General features: G+C 39.6%; 2 protein-coding genes across 2 annotated transcripts; both read left to right on the top strand.

Moving 5' to 3' along the window:
* The first annotated feature begins 7,055 nt into the window (after positions 1-7,055).
* LOC129347455 (golgin subfamily A member 6-like protein 22) lies at positions 7,056-8,899 on the top strand. Its single transcript, XM_055004828.1, has one exon. It carries the CDS (start codon positions 7,161-7,163, stop codon positions 8,331-8,333), a length of 1,173 nt encoding a protein of 390 aa, XP_054860803.1. The 5' UTR covers positions 7,056-7,160; the 3' UTR covers positions 8,334-8,899.
* A 149-nt stretch (positions 8,900-9,048) lies between these two features.
* Positions 9,049-11,238, top strand: LOC118469946 (N6-adenosine-methyltransferase subunit METTL3-like). Its single transcript, XM_035945864.2, has 3 exons — positions 9,049-9,546; positions 10,707-10,920; positions 11,018-11,238. The coding sequence occupies exons 1-3, from the start codon at positions 9,332-9,334 to the stop codon at positions 11,144-11,146; spliced, it is 558 nt and encodes a 185-aa protein (XP_035801757.1). The 5' UTR covers positions 9,049-9,331; the 3' UTR covers positions 11,147-11,238.
* The last annotated feature ends 3,084 nt before the right edge of the window (positions 11,239-14,322 follow it).

Raw genomic sequence — 14,322 nt, 5'->3', positions numbered from 1 at the left:
ACAATATATGTGTATGATATGATGTGCCTTTATTAATCCCACAGTGGGGAAATCTGCATTGTTTCAGTAGCAAAGCAGCAATCGTTGTTCCGAATCAGACTTAAAACTGTAAATGTCAGATAAATTGTGTTATTATTCTCCTGCACAATATTGTTTATGTATTAAGAAGACATTGTAGTCCTGCAGTGCCACCTTGTGGTCTGTTCCGCTTTTATTTTGTTAAGTGAGCATTTCTTCTTGTTCTGCGGTTTCTGTGACGCCGAACTTCCTGTTTCTTTGCCTAAACAACGTTGTGCTCACACATCGTCGGAGAAACGTTAAAAAACTCTAAAAACAGTAGTTATACATCACGTTTATCTATTTGAATTGTATTAAGGAAGGGTTTACATTGTGATTTACCTCGTTATACTGTATTCGTAGCTCCGAGCAGCGGCGTGTGTGTGTGTATGTCGAGCTGGAGAGCATGCTAGCTGATGGCTAACACTTAAATTAGCGCCCTTGGAACGGCGGAATGAGGTATGAAAATGTTTAATATGCATTATTATCAGATGAGTTGCGTTTATTTGTATTGGATGCGAACATGATTTATATGTGAATTGTTTGTGATACTACAGTGTGGCATTTTGTATTCTGTTTAATTCTGTAGTTTTCACGGTGCTTATGGTACACGTGCTGGTCGAGAGTAAGTGTCAAGTCAAACTGGGAGAAGCTGAAACGTCAGAGAAAGAAGAAGCGTTCACACAGGTGCTGCACTCAGCTGGGGCGGAACCAATCTGCGGCTGCAGGTTTGCTACCTGCAGCATAAAAAGGGACACACTCAGCACTGAGGAGGAACGGCGAATGAATGACCTCGCTCAACAAAGTGGCTGTGAGCGTGAGGATCTGCGGCAAACTGTGCAGGACTGCTTCATCTACAGAAATCCAGGTAGCAGCAGGTAAGAGCAGAACCATGAAAGATCTGGGAGACTGTTTAACCTGCCGATGTGAGCCGCTGCAAAACGTGTTAGCATTAGCATTAGCCACGGAGATCGGCGTCAGCCACGAGCGGCTGGTTGATAACTTTCTTATATCTGTATGCCATTTATTGCTGTGTGTTTGTAATTGCGCAATTGAAAATAAGACTGCAGGCTAATTGGTGCTAATTAGAGGTTTTCCAGCTAAGGTTAAAAAAAACAGTTAATTCATTCTGTTTGTAATGGTGGGTTGTATTATGCACTTTATTTGTTTATTTATTGGATCTGGAGCGGAATGCACTTTAAAAGTCACTTTATGCACTTTAAATAATTTTAAGAATATGAATTAAAAAGTATAAAAATAATTTTAAAAGTCTGATAGAAATGTTAAGAGAAAAATTTGTTAAAATGTGATTAAAATCAACTCTTTAAAATGCAGGTAAATTGAGTGGCATTTACTAATGAGGTAAAATTGTACGAGGGGAATGGCTGTTACTATCTGCCGAATGCAATATTGTGAACATTGTTCTTTTGTGTTTTAAAGGTTTTTCACCTAAACCTATCAACTAACCCTATCAACTTACCCTATCAACTAAACCTGTCAGCTAAGTTGCCATCGTTGTATTCCATGACCTTGCAACCATTGCAAAATAAAAGAGGAAGAAAAGAAAGCAACTGTCTGACTCATGAGTGGAGCCCAGCTCATAACCTGGGTAGATGAAACATCCTTTTTCAAGTGGGGAAACTACACACTAACCCTCAAAAATCATCAATGATATTCACGCGTCATTGAAAGTGGGAGAACACTTGACAGTAAGAATAAATTAACACCCGTTTGAAACTCTCTGCGTCTTGCTGAATGAATCCAAGGGGCGGCTACAAAAACATTCTGCTTTAAATAAGCTAAACTTGAAGTTCCTTAAATAGAAAGAGCTGCCAGATGGACTACCCTCTGACGTCAACCTTGACTGTTATATTTACTTTGTGGTTGTAGTGTTCACATTAACTGCATTGCCATTGTGTGTTGTACAGGTTAAAAGCAGCAGAAGAGTGTTTCCGGCAGGCCAAGGAGAAGGCTTCCTACAGTGTTAAACCCAAACATGCCTCTGGCATCGTAAGTTCACTCTGAGCTCTCATTTCTGTTTGTTCAACCCTCATTTTATCAACATATTCAACATGCAAACACTGACTCGGGTCCCCGAGGACCCCAAGAATAAACTACTTTAATAAACCATCATAGGAAAATGTTCTTTTCAAAACATCACCAGCATGTAATTAATGTCAGCTGAACAAAAATAGAGTATTTTAAGATAGGTACACTGTAAAAAATGTTTGTACATTTTACAGTGAAAAACTATCAAATCATGATGATAAAAATCTGTAAACTCTAAAACAGTCTGATGCACTTTACATAATACTGAATCACCATGAATATGTTAATCAGGAGAAAAGAGTGTTTTTTAAAGATTTTTTTAATGTAAATAAACTATAGAAGGAGAAACAATGAGGAAAAAGAAATAGTAGTAAAATTAAATAAAACACAATCTAGACAGCTATTTACAAGCTAGAAAGGAATATATAAACACAGTAGTGCAAAATGATACCTTGCAAAAAGCAGAGAATGCTGTTCATAGTGCAGAAAGTACTGTACATATCATTGGAATACTGTCTATTGTACAGCTGGGGAGGAATGGCTCAGCTGGTTTTTAGGGTGATGCAGTGGAGAAGAAGCTGTTGTGCTAATATTATATTATTTGCAAACTTAGTAAAAGATTAAAATGTTATTTCAGGGTTTTATTAAGACATAGAAGCGCTGGTCTTAGTGGTGTGTGTGGCTCTTTAGCGCCTGCCAGAGGGGAGTGGGGAAAACAGTTTATATCCATTTTTAGTTGAATAAATCCCAAGGTCCCTCTAATTTCATAATGTAACCCTACTGCACAGTTGTTTCTTTAGTAGTTGTTTCTCTGATCCAATGTTATAATTCGCAGCAAATTTCTGCCCCGTCTCTAACACAGGGCTGACATTATATCCAATTTTTCATTAAAAATAAGCACAAAACAACAAGGAGAATGTATGCTCAAATGAACTGATAAATGTTCCCTACTCTTATTCATCCAGTGTGGTTGTGCTTTTAGTAAGATGATGGATGGATGGTATAATACACTAAACACCTATTTTGTCTGTCTCTCCTACAGAAAGCCAAGCTTGGCATGAAGATTTAAGTCAGTGGACTTGGTATGTTTTTTTTTCCCTGACTTTGGACACCAGCAATGAGTCACATTCAATAGAGCAGAAGATCAAACTAAGAGACAGATCATGACTGGCATATATGTGCAGCTGAACCTACACTAGACATCTTGCTTGGCTTGTTTATTTCTGTTTGATGACTTTTGTCTGTCAGCTATCAGCCTGTTGCCTTACATGACTCATGAAATCAACTCAGTAGTGAAAGAATGCTGCAGCAGGGCCATCAGTGACATGCAGCGTATTGTAGACATCAGCTGGAATATCAACATACTGTCTGTGCAGCCTTTTGCTCCACATTTATCAGATAATTTAATGCCTTCTTACTAATGATTATACAGCTGAATGGTGAAGTCGAACAGTAAACTTGTTGCGTTTGAGGGAGAAAAAAGGTTATCTTTTTACTTTGTCTATATCAACTTCCCACAAGCTCAGTAAGATGTGATGCTGATGGAGAACCAGACTGAAGCAACGATCACATGACTCAGTATTCTAATCGTTTCAGAAAGGATTCAGACTTTGTGCTCCACTGGGAAAAAAACTTGGCTTTCAAAAGCAATGTCACAAACTGGAGTGAGTACATGTATATTTATAGTAACTGCTTAAGAGTTTACCTTGAAGTATCTCTTCTAAGATGTATGAATTCAATGAGCAGAATAGCCAACAGTTCACTCTATTTCTCCAACCTACAAAGTGAGGTCAGAAAAGGGAGCAGATCTGAATATTGTCTGAAGCACTGTTGCTAACACTGACTGTAACTGTCTGTCTGGTCACCTGTTGGTATTTAGATAGATAGATAAACAGCTGTTTGAATCACTGACTCCAGCAGTATTCATAGGTCATTTTTTGTCTGCAGTTTAAATCAAAGTCTATAGGATCTCAGTTGTGGTTGGTTTGTTGGCATGTGTGGGTACAGGTTGTAACGACACGTCTTTTATTAGTCCAGATCTGCCACCGACAGCTGCTCTGTCAGAAATACAACAGAAGAACAAGTGCAGTCCAAACAGTCACAGAACTGAATGATGACTTTAGTGATGCAATTTGTAATGTGTCTTATATGAAAAGACCACATATTATCTGTATGTGATTTTGAATTTATGGATTTTGCTATTAACAGTGGTAATGGTGACTTTAAACAGTTCAGCATTCAGATCAGCCACATCTGGATGCTGAACTGTGAATTTATTCTACAAATTTCCAATGAAAAATTCTGTGGGATGGTAATTTTATCATGTTCCAAAGTTATTACAAATGTTCAATGTGTGCGGCGCTTGTGACGCGACACACATCAAGTCGGTAGTGGAGTTCCTGCTACACTTGATGCAGCATGTCGTGTCTAACATTCTCCAGAGCCTCAGTGATTCTGTTCTTGAGTTCCTCTACACAGCAGATTCTCGTTAAGATAAGCTTGCACCCTGAGTTTCCAGTCTTTAAACAAATGATTTGGTGATGGAATGATGTCACATTGTATTTCTGTGAACATGTTATAGGTTAGGAACATCAGAGACAATACTTCACAACATGCACTGTAAGGCTGTGATGTTTGGTCCATAACACAAGGTTCAGGACGCTATAAGCCTGCAAGGCTGGACAGAGATATCTTCACTGCATTAACGCACTTGACTTTTCCATTTAATAGTTTATGCGTTTAGTTGGAATGTAACTGATCTTGCTTATCCAACACATTCTGTAGATATAACAGTTTAGAGGCACCACACTTTCTGCTATGGGGGAAAACACTGTGGCTAAGAGAAAGATGCAGCTTTCATGTTTCCTCAAAATAATGACAGGTAGAATTGCTATGGTGGAACATTTGTGTGAAGGGAGGCAAGAACTATGATTAAAATGGCTAATTCACTGAAAACACAACTAGGAAGACTGCATTCTTCCAAATCCAGACCCAGATCCTCAGAAAAAGTTGAAATTCTGAGTGTGGTAGGAGACAGGAGCAGCCAGCAGCAGCCTTATACCTGCATCCTGTATTCAATGAGTTCCATACAGAACATTCACTCTTGTTACAATCCATTAATGATTGGATTGGATGTTTTGTTGTAAAAGGATGCAGTGGTGCTTAGTGGCAGCTTAGGAAAATCCAACATCTGCTGCAAATGTCTGCCATCCCTCATGTTGGTTGCCTTGTCCTAGGAAAATAATGTTGAAGTCATTTTTGTTAATTAGTTAGATATTTTAAATCATCATGGGCCATAGAAAAAAAGTGATCAACTTTTGGTGTGAGTTGCACCACTATGTGGCCGTATACTGCACACAATGAAGCAGTGGTATTTGCACTTCTGCTATATAACCCCTGCAAGCTAAAAAGTCTGGTGGTAATGACTTTCAGTACCAGCTCAAATCTGTCCTAAATTTCAAACACAGTTAAGCTTCTTTCAATTATTGCATAATATTCTTTCATGCCTGGCTGTTTTGGAGGTTTATGGTTTGAACATAATCAAGCTGCCACAACAGTTGAATAGGATCAACATATAAATGGATGTGAAGTTGTGAATTCATCTTTGCCTTGATGTTTTGTTATATTCAATAATTAATCAGATGCCACCCAAATTGTCCACTATGATATGTTTTTGATTAAACTAGCATAATTGGATTGAATTTTGAAATGAATTCAATTCAATTTTATTTAGTTTAATGCAGTTTATTTATTTTTATCCCCTGAATGTGGGGGTGTGAAGCATTCCCAGCAATACACAGAGCTGGGTCAGTTTGTCTTTACCACTGAGGTAACAGAGGAGTGGAGTTACCAGTATGGATTTACAGCGTGGAAAAGTAAGAGAACTGTGGCTTCACCTAAACTACAGCAATGAACACATTCTTTTCAATGTGGCAGTAAATGGCCTCACCATGACATTGTAACTCTCTTCATGGACCTTTAGACGCCTCCATGATGCTTTTTGTGATGCTACATCCCCACTGTCCAATCAAACTTTGTCTCTAAGTGAAAAAAACTACTTCAATAAACAATTGTACAGCAGCAGTGGTGATTGGCAGAACAATAATGTCATTGTGCATTTTTTAATTTATGTTGAATGCTATGCCATACCATACCTGATACACTGTGCGTGTCTGTATGTGTGTGTTTTCTCATCACCTGGTTGATCACATCTCTCTGATTGAAAGCTGGGGTGAAGGATGTGTACAGTGTATTGAAATACAGGTATTGACTTTTGTTGCAAAATTAATGTAATAAATTGTACAAAAATATATATATTGTGAGGCACGTTTTCTATTTCTTTCACTGATGTCCTCTTCAGTTTGCATGATACAACAGGAAGTTGATTGGGTTTGAACAGTTTGTGCATAAAATGTTTCTGCAGACATGCATATGAACAAGATGCACTGGGTCTTGGAACAATGTAATTTATGTAAAATAAAGAGAATTAATTGAGCACTGTTTTGATTTTATGCCATATTTTATTGTGATAACATTGTTCTCCAGGCTGGTAAGTGAATATGAAACATTGTGGTTATAGATGCAGCATAATAGAAGTAAGTAAGAAGTAAATAGAAGTAGAAAAGTAGAAGACTGGAAGGGTCTGTGAGAGTCCAAACTGCTATATACAGGCTACTGTCAATAACTCATTGTGACTCACCATGTTTACTAAAGTGTGTCTTTACTGCAATTTGAAATAGATCTACACTGTCAAAGCTGAATGAGAAGTTGAAGAAACGGAAAACCTAAAGTATAGAGCGATGTATTTGGTGCTATTCAATGGGTTGTGAAGGGAGAATACATGTGTGTGTGTGTGTGTGTATATATATATATATATATATACACACACAGAGAGAACAAAGAGGAGTCTAGAATGTTAGAGTGTGACATCACAGTTGATGATCGGAAAGTGTTTAAATAGGGCACAACGGAAAGATAGAAATCAGTCGAGAGCCAGCAGAGAAACTAGCATCACCGGATAGTGATCAGCAGTCGACAAACTACGAACAAGCAGCATGTCTTACAGACATAACTCAAGCAGACGCCAAGGAGGTTTTAATGGTCCTCCTCAACATCAGAATGGAGCTTCCGACTTCACAGGGATGCAGCAATCCCTGGACGCCTCCATCCGTCGGATTAAAGAGCTGCTCAGTGAAAAGCGGCGATTCCTTCAGCAAGCTGACGCCGACAGCTATCGGATCAGCCAGCTAGAGTTCCTTCTGGAAAAAAGTCAGAAGAGATGTCAAGAGCTGGAGACAGATAAAGTCCAGAACAACGAGCAGCTGCTGAAGGAGGACGACTCTTCCAGCAGCGAGTCCATGTCATGGGGAGACATCATGGACTACAACGATGAGATAAAGCAGAAAGACGAGGAGATCCTCAGACTTTCTGAGCTGCTGAAGGAGAATGGAAAAGTCCAGACAGAAGACCTCGGAGCTGAGACTGAAACGCTGAGACAGCAGAATAAAAAGCTTCAGGAGGAAAATGCAATGCTGAAGAAAGAGAAGCTCGATCTGGAGCTGCAAATGAAGAGCATGCACGCTAACAAAATGCTCACAGAGACCAGACTCAGAGAGCAAAACAACAAACTGGAGAAGCAGAACGAGAAGCTGCAGACAGCAAATAAAGAGCTGCAGGACACCAACAAGAAGCTGGTTCTGAGCGAAACTGTGATTGAACACAGACTAACCCTACTGAGAGAGGAGAAGCAGCACCAGGAACTGCAGAAAGACAATCAGCTCAGCATCCTCCAGAAGCAAAAAGAGGAGATGGAAGTAAAAAACAGAGTCATGAAGGAGAACATGGAGCAGGCTTTAGCAAAAGTGAGAGAGGAGCAGCAGCTGCAAGACCAAAAGAAAGTTCAAGAAATCCAGAGGCTGAACCACGTCAACAACTCTCTGTCTGTGACGGTCTCCACCATCCAAGATCAGATGCTGCTTCAGGAGACCCAACACCAGCAGAGAGAGGAAGAGTGGAAGAATCAGCTCAAGCATCTGGAGAAGCTTAGAGAGGAGATGGAATGTGAAAAGCGAGACTTGGAGGAAACAATTGAACAGTTTCTTGAGAAAGAGGAAGAAAACGCCAAAGAAGAAGAAAAAAAGAAGAAGAAATATCCCTTTTGGCGCCGTTTTTTCCCAAAGAAAAAACACGGGTTGAAGGTGAATGAGGCTGCTGGATGTTCGATCTAGCTTTATCTGCCCGACCCCTTCTCCTCATCTTCCTCCCTCCAACCTCCCTCCATCCACTCTCACCCCTTTGAGAGTGAAAAAATTAAATAAAAAAACAACAAAAAATTTTATTCACGTGTGGATGACGTTACATCCTTGAAGAATGTCACATTTCATGATTTTCAGGTCTTGGAAATTTCTCAAAATGAGCTGAATTGAAATTATTTTCAGGTGATGCAGCCTTTAAATGATCAAATGATCAATCTGAGGTGATTTTTTCACATTTTATTCCTTTTATAGAGCTCAACAGGTTGAAATCTCAGACTTTTTTTTACTACTTCTAATATTGTGTTTAGTGTGTAGCAGCTGTATTTTATGTTGCTATTTCCTTCTAAAGGACATTTTCTTGTGTTCATCCTCTGACTTAAGCTTTTCAGTAACCTTTACACAGAGTGCTTTGTGAAGCTCTACTGTTTTGATGGTATAGTTATATGAAGGATTCTTCTAAATACAGGTATCTTTATACTACGATCACTGAGACACATTCACTGAACTCAGATGATCTTAATTTCACTAATTGTGTGACTTTTAGCACCAACTGGCTGCAACTGAGTTGAATTTGTCACTTTAAAGTGGTGAGTACTTATGCAATCACTTATTTTATATGTCTAATTCATTTATATTATTCTGTAGAAATCCATTTTCATGTTGACATGAAAGAGTCTTTTTTTTGTCAATTCTTCTCAGAAAAGTTCAAAAATATGTCATGCATTTTGTAATGACTGCACAAGTCATGAGAAAAAGTCAGTAAAAACAGTTGCAACAGTAATCAGGGGGTACAGAATGAACCATAGTACCACTAATCATGGCTGCAGCGGTCGTCCTCCTAAAATGACTCCACAGGTAACAAACTACTTTCACCAAAATACAGGCTGACAAGACGACTCCCAGCCTGCAGAAGAGGAATATTTCAGCACTGGAACCATCTTCAAACCGAGGCAGGATAGTTTGGAGCTGTGATGATTGATGCAGCATCATGTGAATGCTTTTATTTCCAGGTGAGCAGAGAGATTGTGGAGCTGCTGAACACCAGCACTGCCAAGGAGCAGTCCATCGTGGAAAAGTTCCATCCTCGTGGTCGAGCTCAGGTCCAAGAGTTCTGCGATCACAGGACCAAGGAGGAGTGTGTTCGCTCTGGACACACACCTCAGCCATGCACCAAGTTACACTTCTGGTAAGTACTTGCTTTAAAACTGTTTTAGCCTGTATTCCTCTCACCTGACATGATGAAATCAGTCTGTAAGACACTATATACCAGATACCTCAGAGAGCACTGAGCTGATTTGAACTTGGTTTGGTTTTATTCTGCTACAAACAACTGACAGACAAAAGTGTAACCAACCATTTTTGCAAGAGATTATAAAACATCAACATGTTAGCTGGAGATATAGAGATATAAAAAACACAACACAGACAAGGAGCTATGCATAGAACTGGTACATAGCACTAAAATTAACATTAGAAGTTCTTGTCATTTACTACTTAGTTCAGAATGGTCCAAATTGTTGCTCTGCCTCTGCTTACTGAGACAAAGTTCTGATATGCAAATGTATTTATTGTTGATATTAGTCATTTTTAAAACTAGAAATATTTGTAGTAACTTATTACATACCTGTGCCCTTGCCTTTAAAAACTGTAACAGACAATGAATTTTCATTGTTCAGTTTATAAGATGCTCTTTTTGGCCTGAAGATGGCACTGTAATGTGTAGTATTGTACAGTAACTGTTATGGCAAAACACCTGCTAACTGGAAATAATGGAGGCAAAAGCATACAATTTCAAACTTAAAAAGGCCTTACAGCTACAACATCAGTTTTACTTTACTCAGATGGAGATTAGTCCTCATTCAAAATGATGTCTAAAGCCAGACACTGTACAGATTGTTGCTTTACTGTGATTCATTTTACACCTAGAGAGAATTTATACCAGATCAGTCACTGTTTAAGCTGCAGTTTGAGGAGGATCATGATGCAGATGCTTACTGCCCAAACGATCAATGATCTTACTGGCTGATCGTACAGATGTCAAAGTCTAGTTTCGTTGTCTTGCAGTGTGACATGTTCAGATTTTCACACTATTGGTGTTGCAAGTATATACATTGTTTGCATTTCAAAGAGGTTGAAAAACTTTTGTCTACATCAATAGTGTATCTCTCACTTCCTTAGAATTTTTTAAAAAAAGAGATTATATTACGAGGTCAAGTGTCTCCTTCATCCTTGACCAGATTTCTGTCGTGGCTCCAAAGAATTTGAATTTGCATATTGGAATTCACTGACAGACTTTGGGACAGGCTGTTTCATTTTGTGGTGTATACCATGTTTTTGGTCATTCAGTGGCATCATCAACAAGCACATAGACGAGAGTCTTGGCGACTGCTCCTTCCTCAACACTTGTTTCCACATGGACACCTGTAAATACGTCCACTATGAGATGGACAGTCCTCCAGAGGCTGAGAGCAGCCTGCTGGGGCCTCAGGTAGGAACCACAGAGCTGGGCCTCCAAGCAGAGGATGCAGACAGCAACGTGGGAAAACTCTTCCCTTCACAGGTGAGGACAGGGGGAAATGATTGTGAGAGTTTGTTTAAATATGTCTTTTTTTTCTTGTGGGAATGAAAATTGTCTTATTCCATTCTTTGATTCCCAGTGGATCTGCTGTGATATCCGCTACCTGGATGTGTCCATCCTGGGTAAATTTGCAGTGGTGATGGCCGACCCTCCCTGGGACATCCACATGGAGCTGCCCTGTGGTACTCTGACTGATGATGGGATGTGAAAACTGAACATCCCCATTCTACAGGATGACGGTTTCCTCTTCCTCTGGGTAACCGGCAGGTAAATACAACAACCCAAACAGTCTTGGAAATAAGCCTCTGCTCTCGTGTTATGACCTTCCTGCTGCTTCATGTGACCGTTTGTCTCACAACAGGACAGTTACATTTTTTACAACTCGACAGTCATTTATTTTCCCACAATTTAATGTCCAACAGTGTCCCTTAATCACTCAAGAACAAGATTTTATTATTTACAGTTGGTGGAGACCAAACCAGAGCAAACAAGTTCACAACAACATTATACAGAAACGTTGTTTTTAGTTTGTTGTTCTGAGACAAAAAAAGAAATAAATTAATGCTAACTTGGATAAACTATTGGTTAGTTTGTTGGCCAGTCGTACTCTGTTGGGTATGAGCAGTACTGCAATCAGCCACCAGGGGGCGACTGACATAATTTATTTTATGTCATGTCATCCATTTTTATTTTAATTTCACTTCACAAGGCCATAATTTGTCACCAGGATGGGGAATCACAAATATCTCAAACAAAGAAAAATCAAGACAGGTGAACAGGTGAATATATTTGCTTGATTTTCCCCGCCCATATGCAGGTGACCCGCTATCAACCTATTTAACATAAATCATAAAATAATATTATAACTAAACAAACAATTAATATAACCTTTAACCTTACAAATAAAAAAATTCATTCATGACTCCTACACAACCAAACATTGCAATGCATAATATTGTGGTGCAGATATGCAATACATAATACATTATATCAGGAATGTACTATATATCAATAAAAAAGTTGACATAAATATATATATAATAAAATTTGAGTTGCTAATATTAAAAATTTTGATGAAAAGTTAACTCTGAGGCATGCTGTCATTGTATCATATGTCATTTCTATTGTAATGAAAATACAAGAACAATATGATTATATTTGTAAACTAGAGATTCCAAGCTTTTATATGATATATAACATGTTGTGATTGCCACTGCTACCACTCAAAGTTTCATTTAGGCAGGTAGAAAAGAGGGAGAGGAGGGAAAGAGAAGAAGAGAGAAAAGAGGAGGAGAAAGAGAGGGAGAGAGAGAGGAGAAGGCAGACAGGAGGCCAGGCTGGGACTATGACACCTTCTCCTCCTTCCTCTTTTCTTTCTTCTTCTCCTCCTTCTTTTCCTTCCCCTCTTCCTTCTCCTCCTCCTTCTTCTTTTCTTTCTCTTCTTATCTTTTTAATTTGTGGCTAACATGTTAGCAAACAGACATTTTGCAACTTCAGTATTTGTGTCCACCTCCTTCTTTTTGTATAAACTAAGTCCAATATCTGTGTTAGTTTTTGTTTTTAGCTCAGTTTTTCTTCTTATCATCTTGTCTGATATAATAATTTAATTCCATAACGAGCTGTAGTAATTTCACTTGGTATTTTGAGTTTGTGTTCGTGCAGCCTTCCAGAAATCTGATCTGTGTCCGGGACCTTCTGATTCTTCGTGCTGAGAACGAACAGATTGTTGAAGGTATTTAATTATCCCGTCCTGTTTGTCGTTTTATTCGAGTGTGGATTGTGAAATGAGTGAACAATGTTTGTGTTTGCGCAGAACGGGAAGCAGCTCCAGTGTAACGACCACTTGTCCAAGTCGACGTCTCGAAGCCTGGAAGGATTGAACCTCGCAGATGGCAAAGTGAGCTCATCAGATGTGACACATGACGCAACGCGGTGGATTTATTTTTAAATGGAATCGGCTCACATCTTTGTTCATTTAAAGGGATAGTTCGGGATTTTTGACATGAATCTCTATGGCATCCCTATCATTAGTAACGTACACTCTCACTGTCTTACCCCCGACAGTGTCCCGTGAGCCGAGTTCTGGTCCGGTTCTGGTCGCGGCGAAAGTAGTCCGGCAGGTTTCCAGGGTCACTTAAATAAAACGTATTTCTTCTAAAAACAGCATGTGTTCAAAAGAGTGATTTATTTGCATCACAAAACCCATTTCCACGAAAAAGTCACACCACGTAATCACTTGGCACTACTTCCTGTCCCGTCGTATCAATGCGCGCTGTCCTCCAGCTGACTGCTGCGTACATGTGTTGATATCAACAACACATGTATCAATGCGAGCTGCCTGGAAGGCAAGGGCGCATAGATTGCGCATGTGTTGTTGATATCAACACATGTACGCAGCAGTCAGCTGGAGGACAGCGCGCATTGATACGACGGGACAGGAAGTAGTGCCAAGTGATTACGTGGTGTGACTTTTTCGTGGAAATGGGTTTTGTGATGCAAATAAATCACTCTTTTGAACACATGCTGTTTTTAGAAGAAATACGTTTTATTTAAGTGACCCTGGAAACCTGCCGGACTACTTTCGCCGCGACCAGAACCGGACCAGAACTCGGCTCACGGGACACTGTCGGGGGTAAGACAGTGAGAGTGTACGTTACTAATGATAGGGATGCCATAGAGATTCATGTCAAAAATCCCGAACAATCCCTTTAACTGCAGTCTAAGTCGGAGGCCAGCCTGGTGGCCATGGACTTCTCGGGGAAAGCCGGAGATCGGGTCATCCAGAACCCAACAGAGGCTTGGAGTGCAGAGAGGGAGGAGGGTCAAGCCTTAGAGGGTGAAGATGGAGGGGAAATAAGCGAGTGTTGTGGAAGTTCAGCGATGTCGAGAGAGCATGAGGAGGCAGACCCAGAGAGGTTGCGAGGAAGGTTTACTGATATCAGGAGAAGTGACACCAACAGAGCAGCAGTACATGCAAGCATCAGTTCTGAGGATTTTCTCTGTAATTCAGAGACTGCACCTTTAAAAATCATACCTGATATACACTACCGTTCAAAAGTTTGGTGTCACTTAGAAATGTCCTTGTTTTTGAAAGAAAAACATTTTGTTTTCAATGAAGATAACATTGAATGAATCAGAAATCCAGTCTAGACATTATTACTGTGGTAAATGACTATTCTAGCTGGAAACGGCTGATTTTTAATGGAATATCTCCATAGGGGTACAGAGGAACATTTCCAGAAACCATCACTCCTGTGTTCTAACGCTACATTGTGTTAGCTGATGGTGTTGAAAGGCTAATTGTGATTAGGAAGCCCTTGTGCAATTAACATTAACACATGAATAAAAGTGTGAGTTTTCATGGAAAACACCCCAAACAAGGTT

Source organism: Amphiprion ocellaris, chromosome 18 (assembly GCF_022539595.1).
Source record: "Amphiprion ocellaris isolate individual 3 ecotype Okinawa chromosome 18, ASM2253959v1, whole genome shotgun sequence".
NCBI classification, from domain to species: Eukaryota; Metazoa; Chordata; class Actinopteri; family Pomacentridae; genus Amphiprion; species Amphiprion ocellaris.
This window is presented reverse-complemented; position numbering and strand designations above follow the sequence as displayed.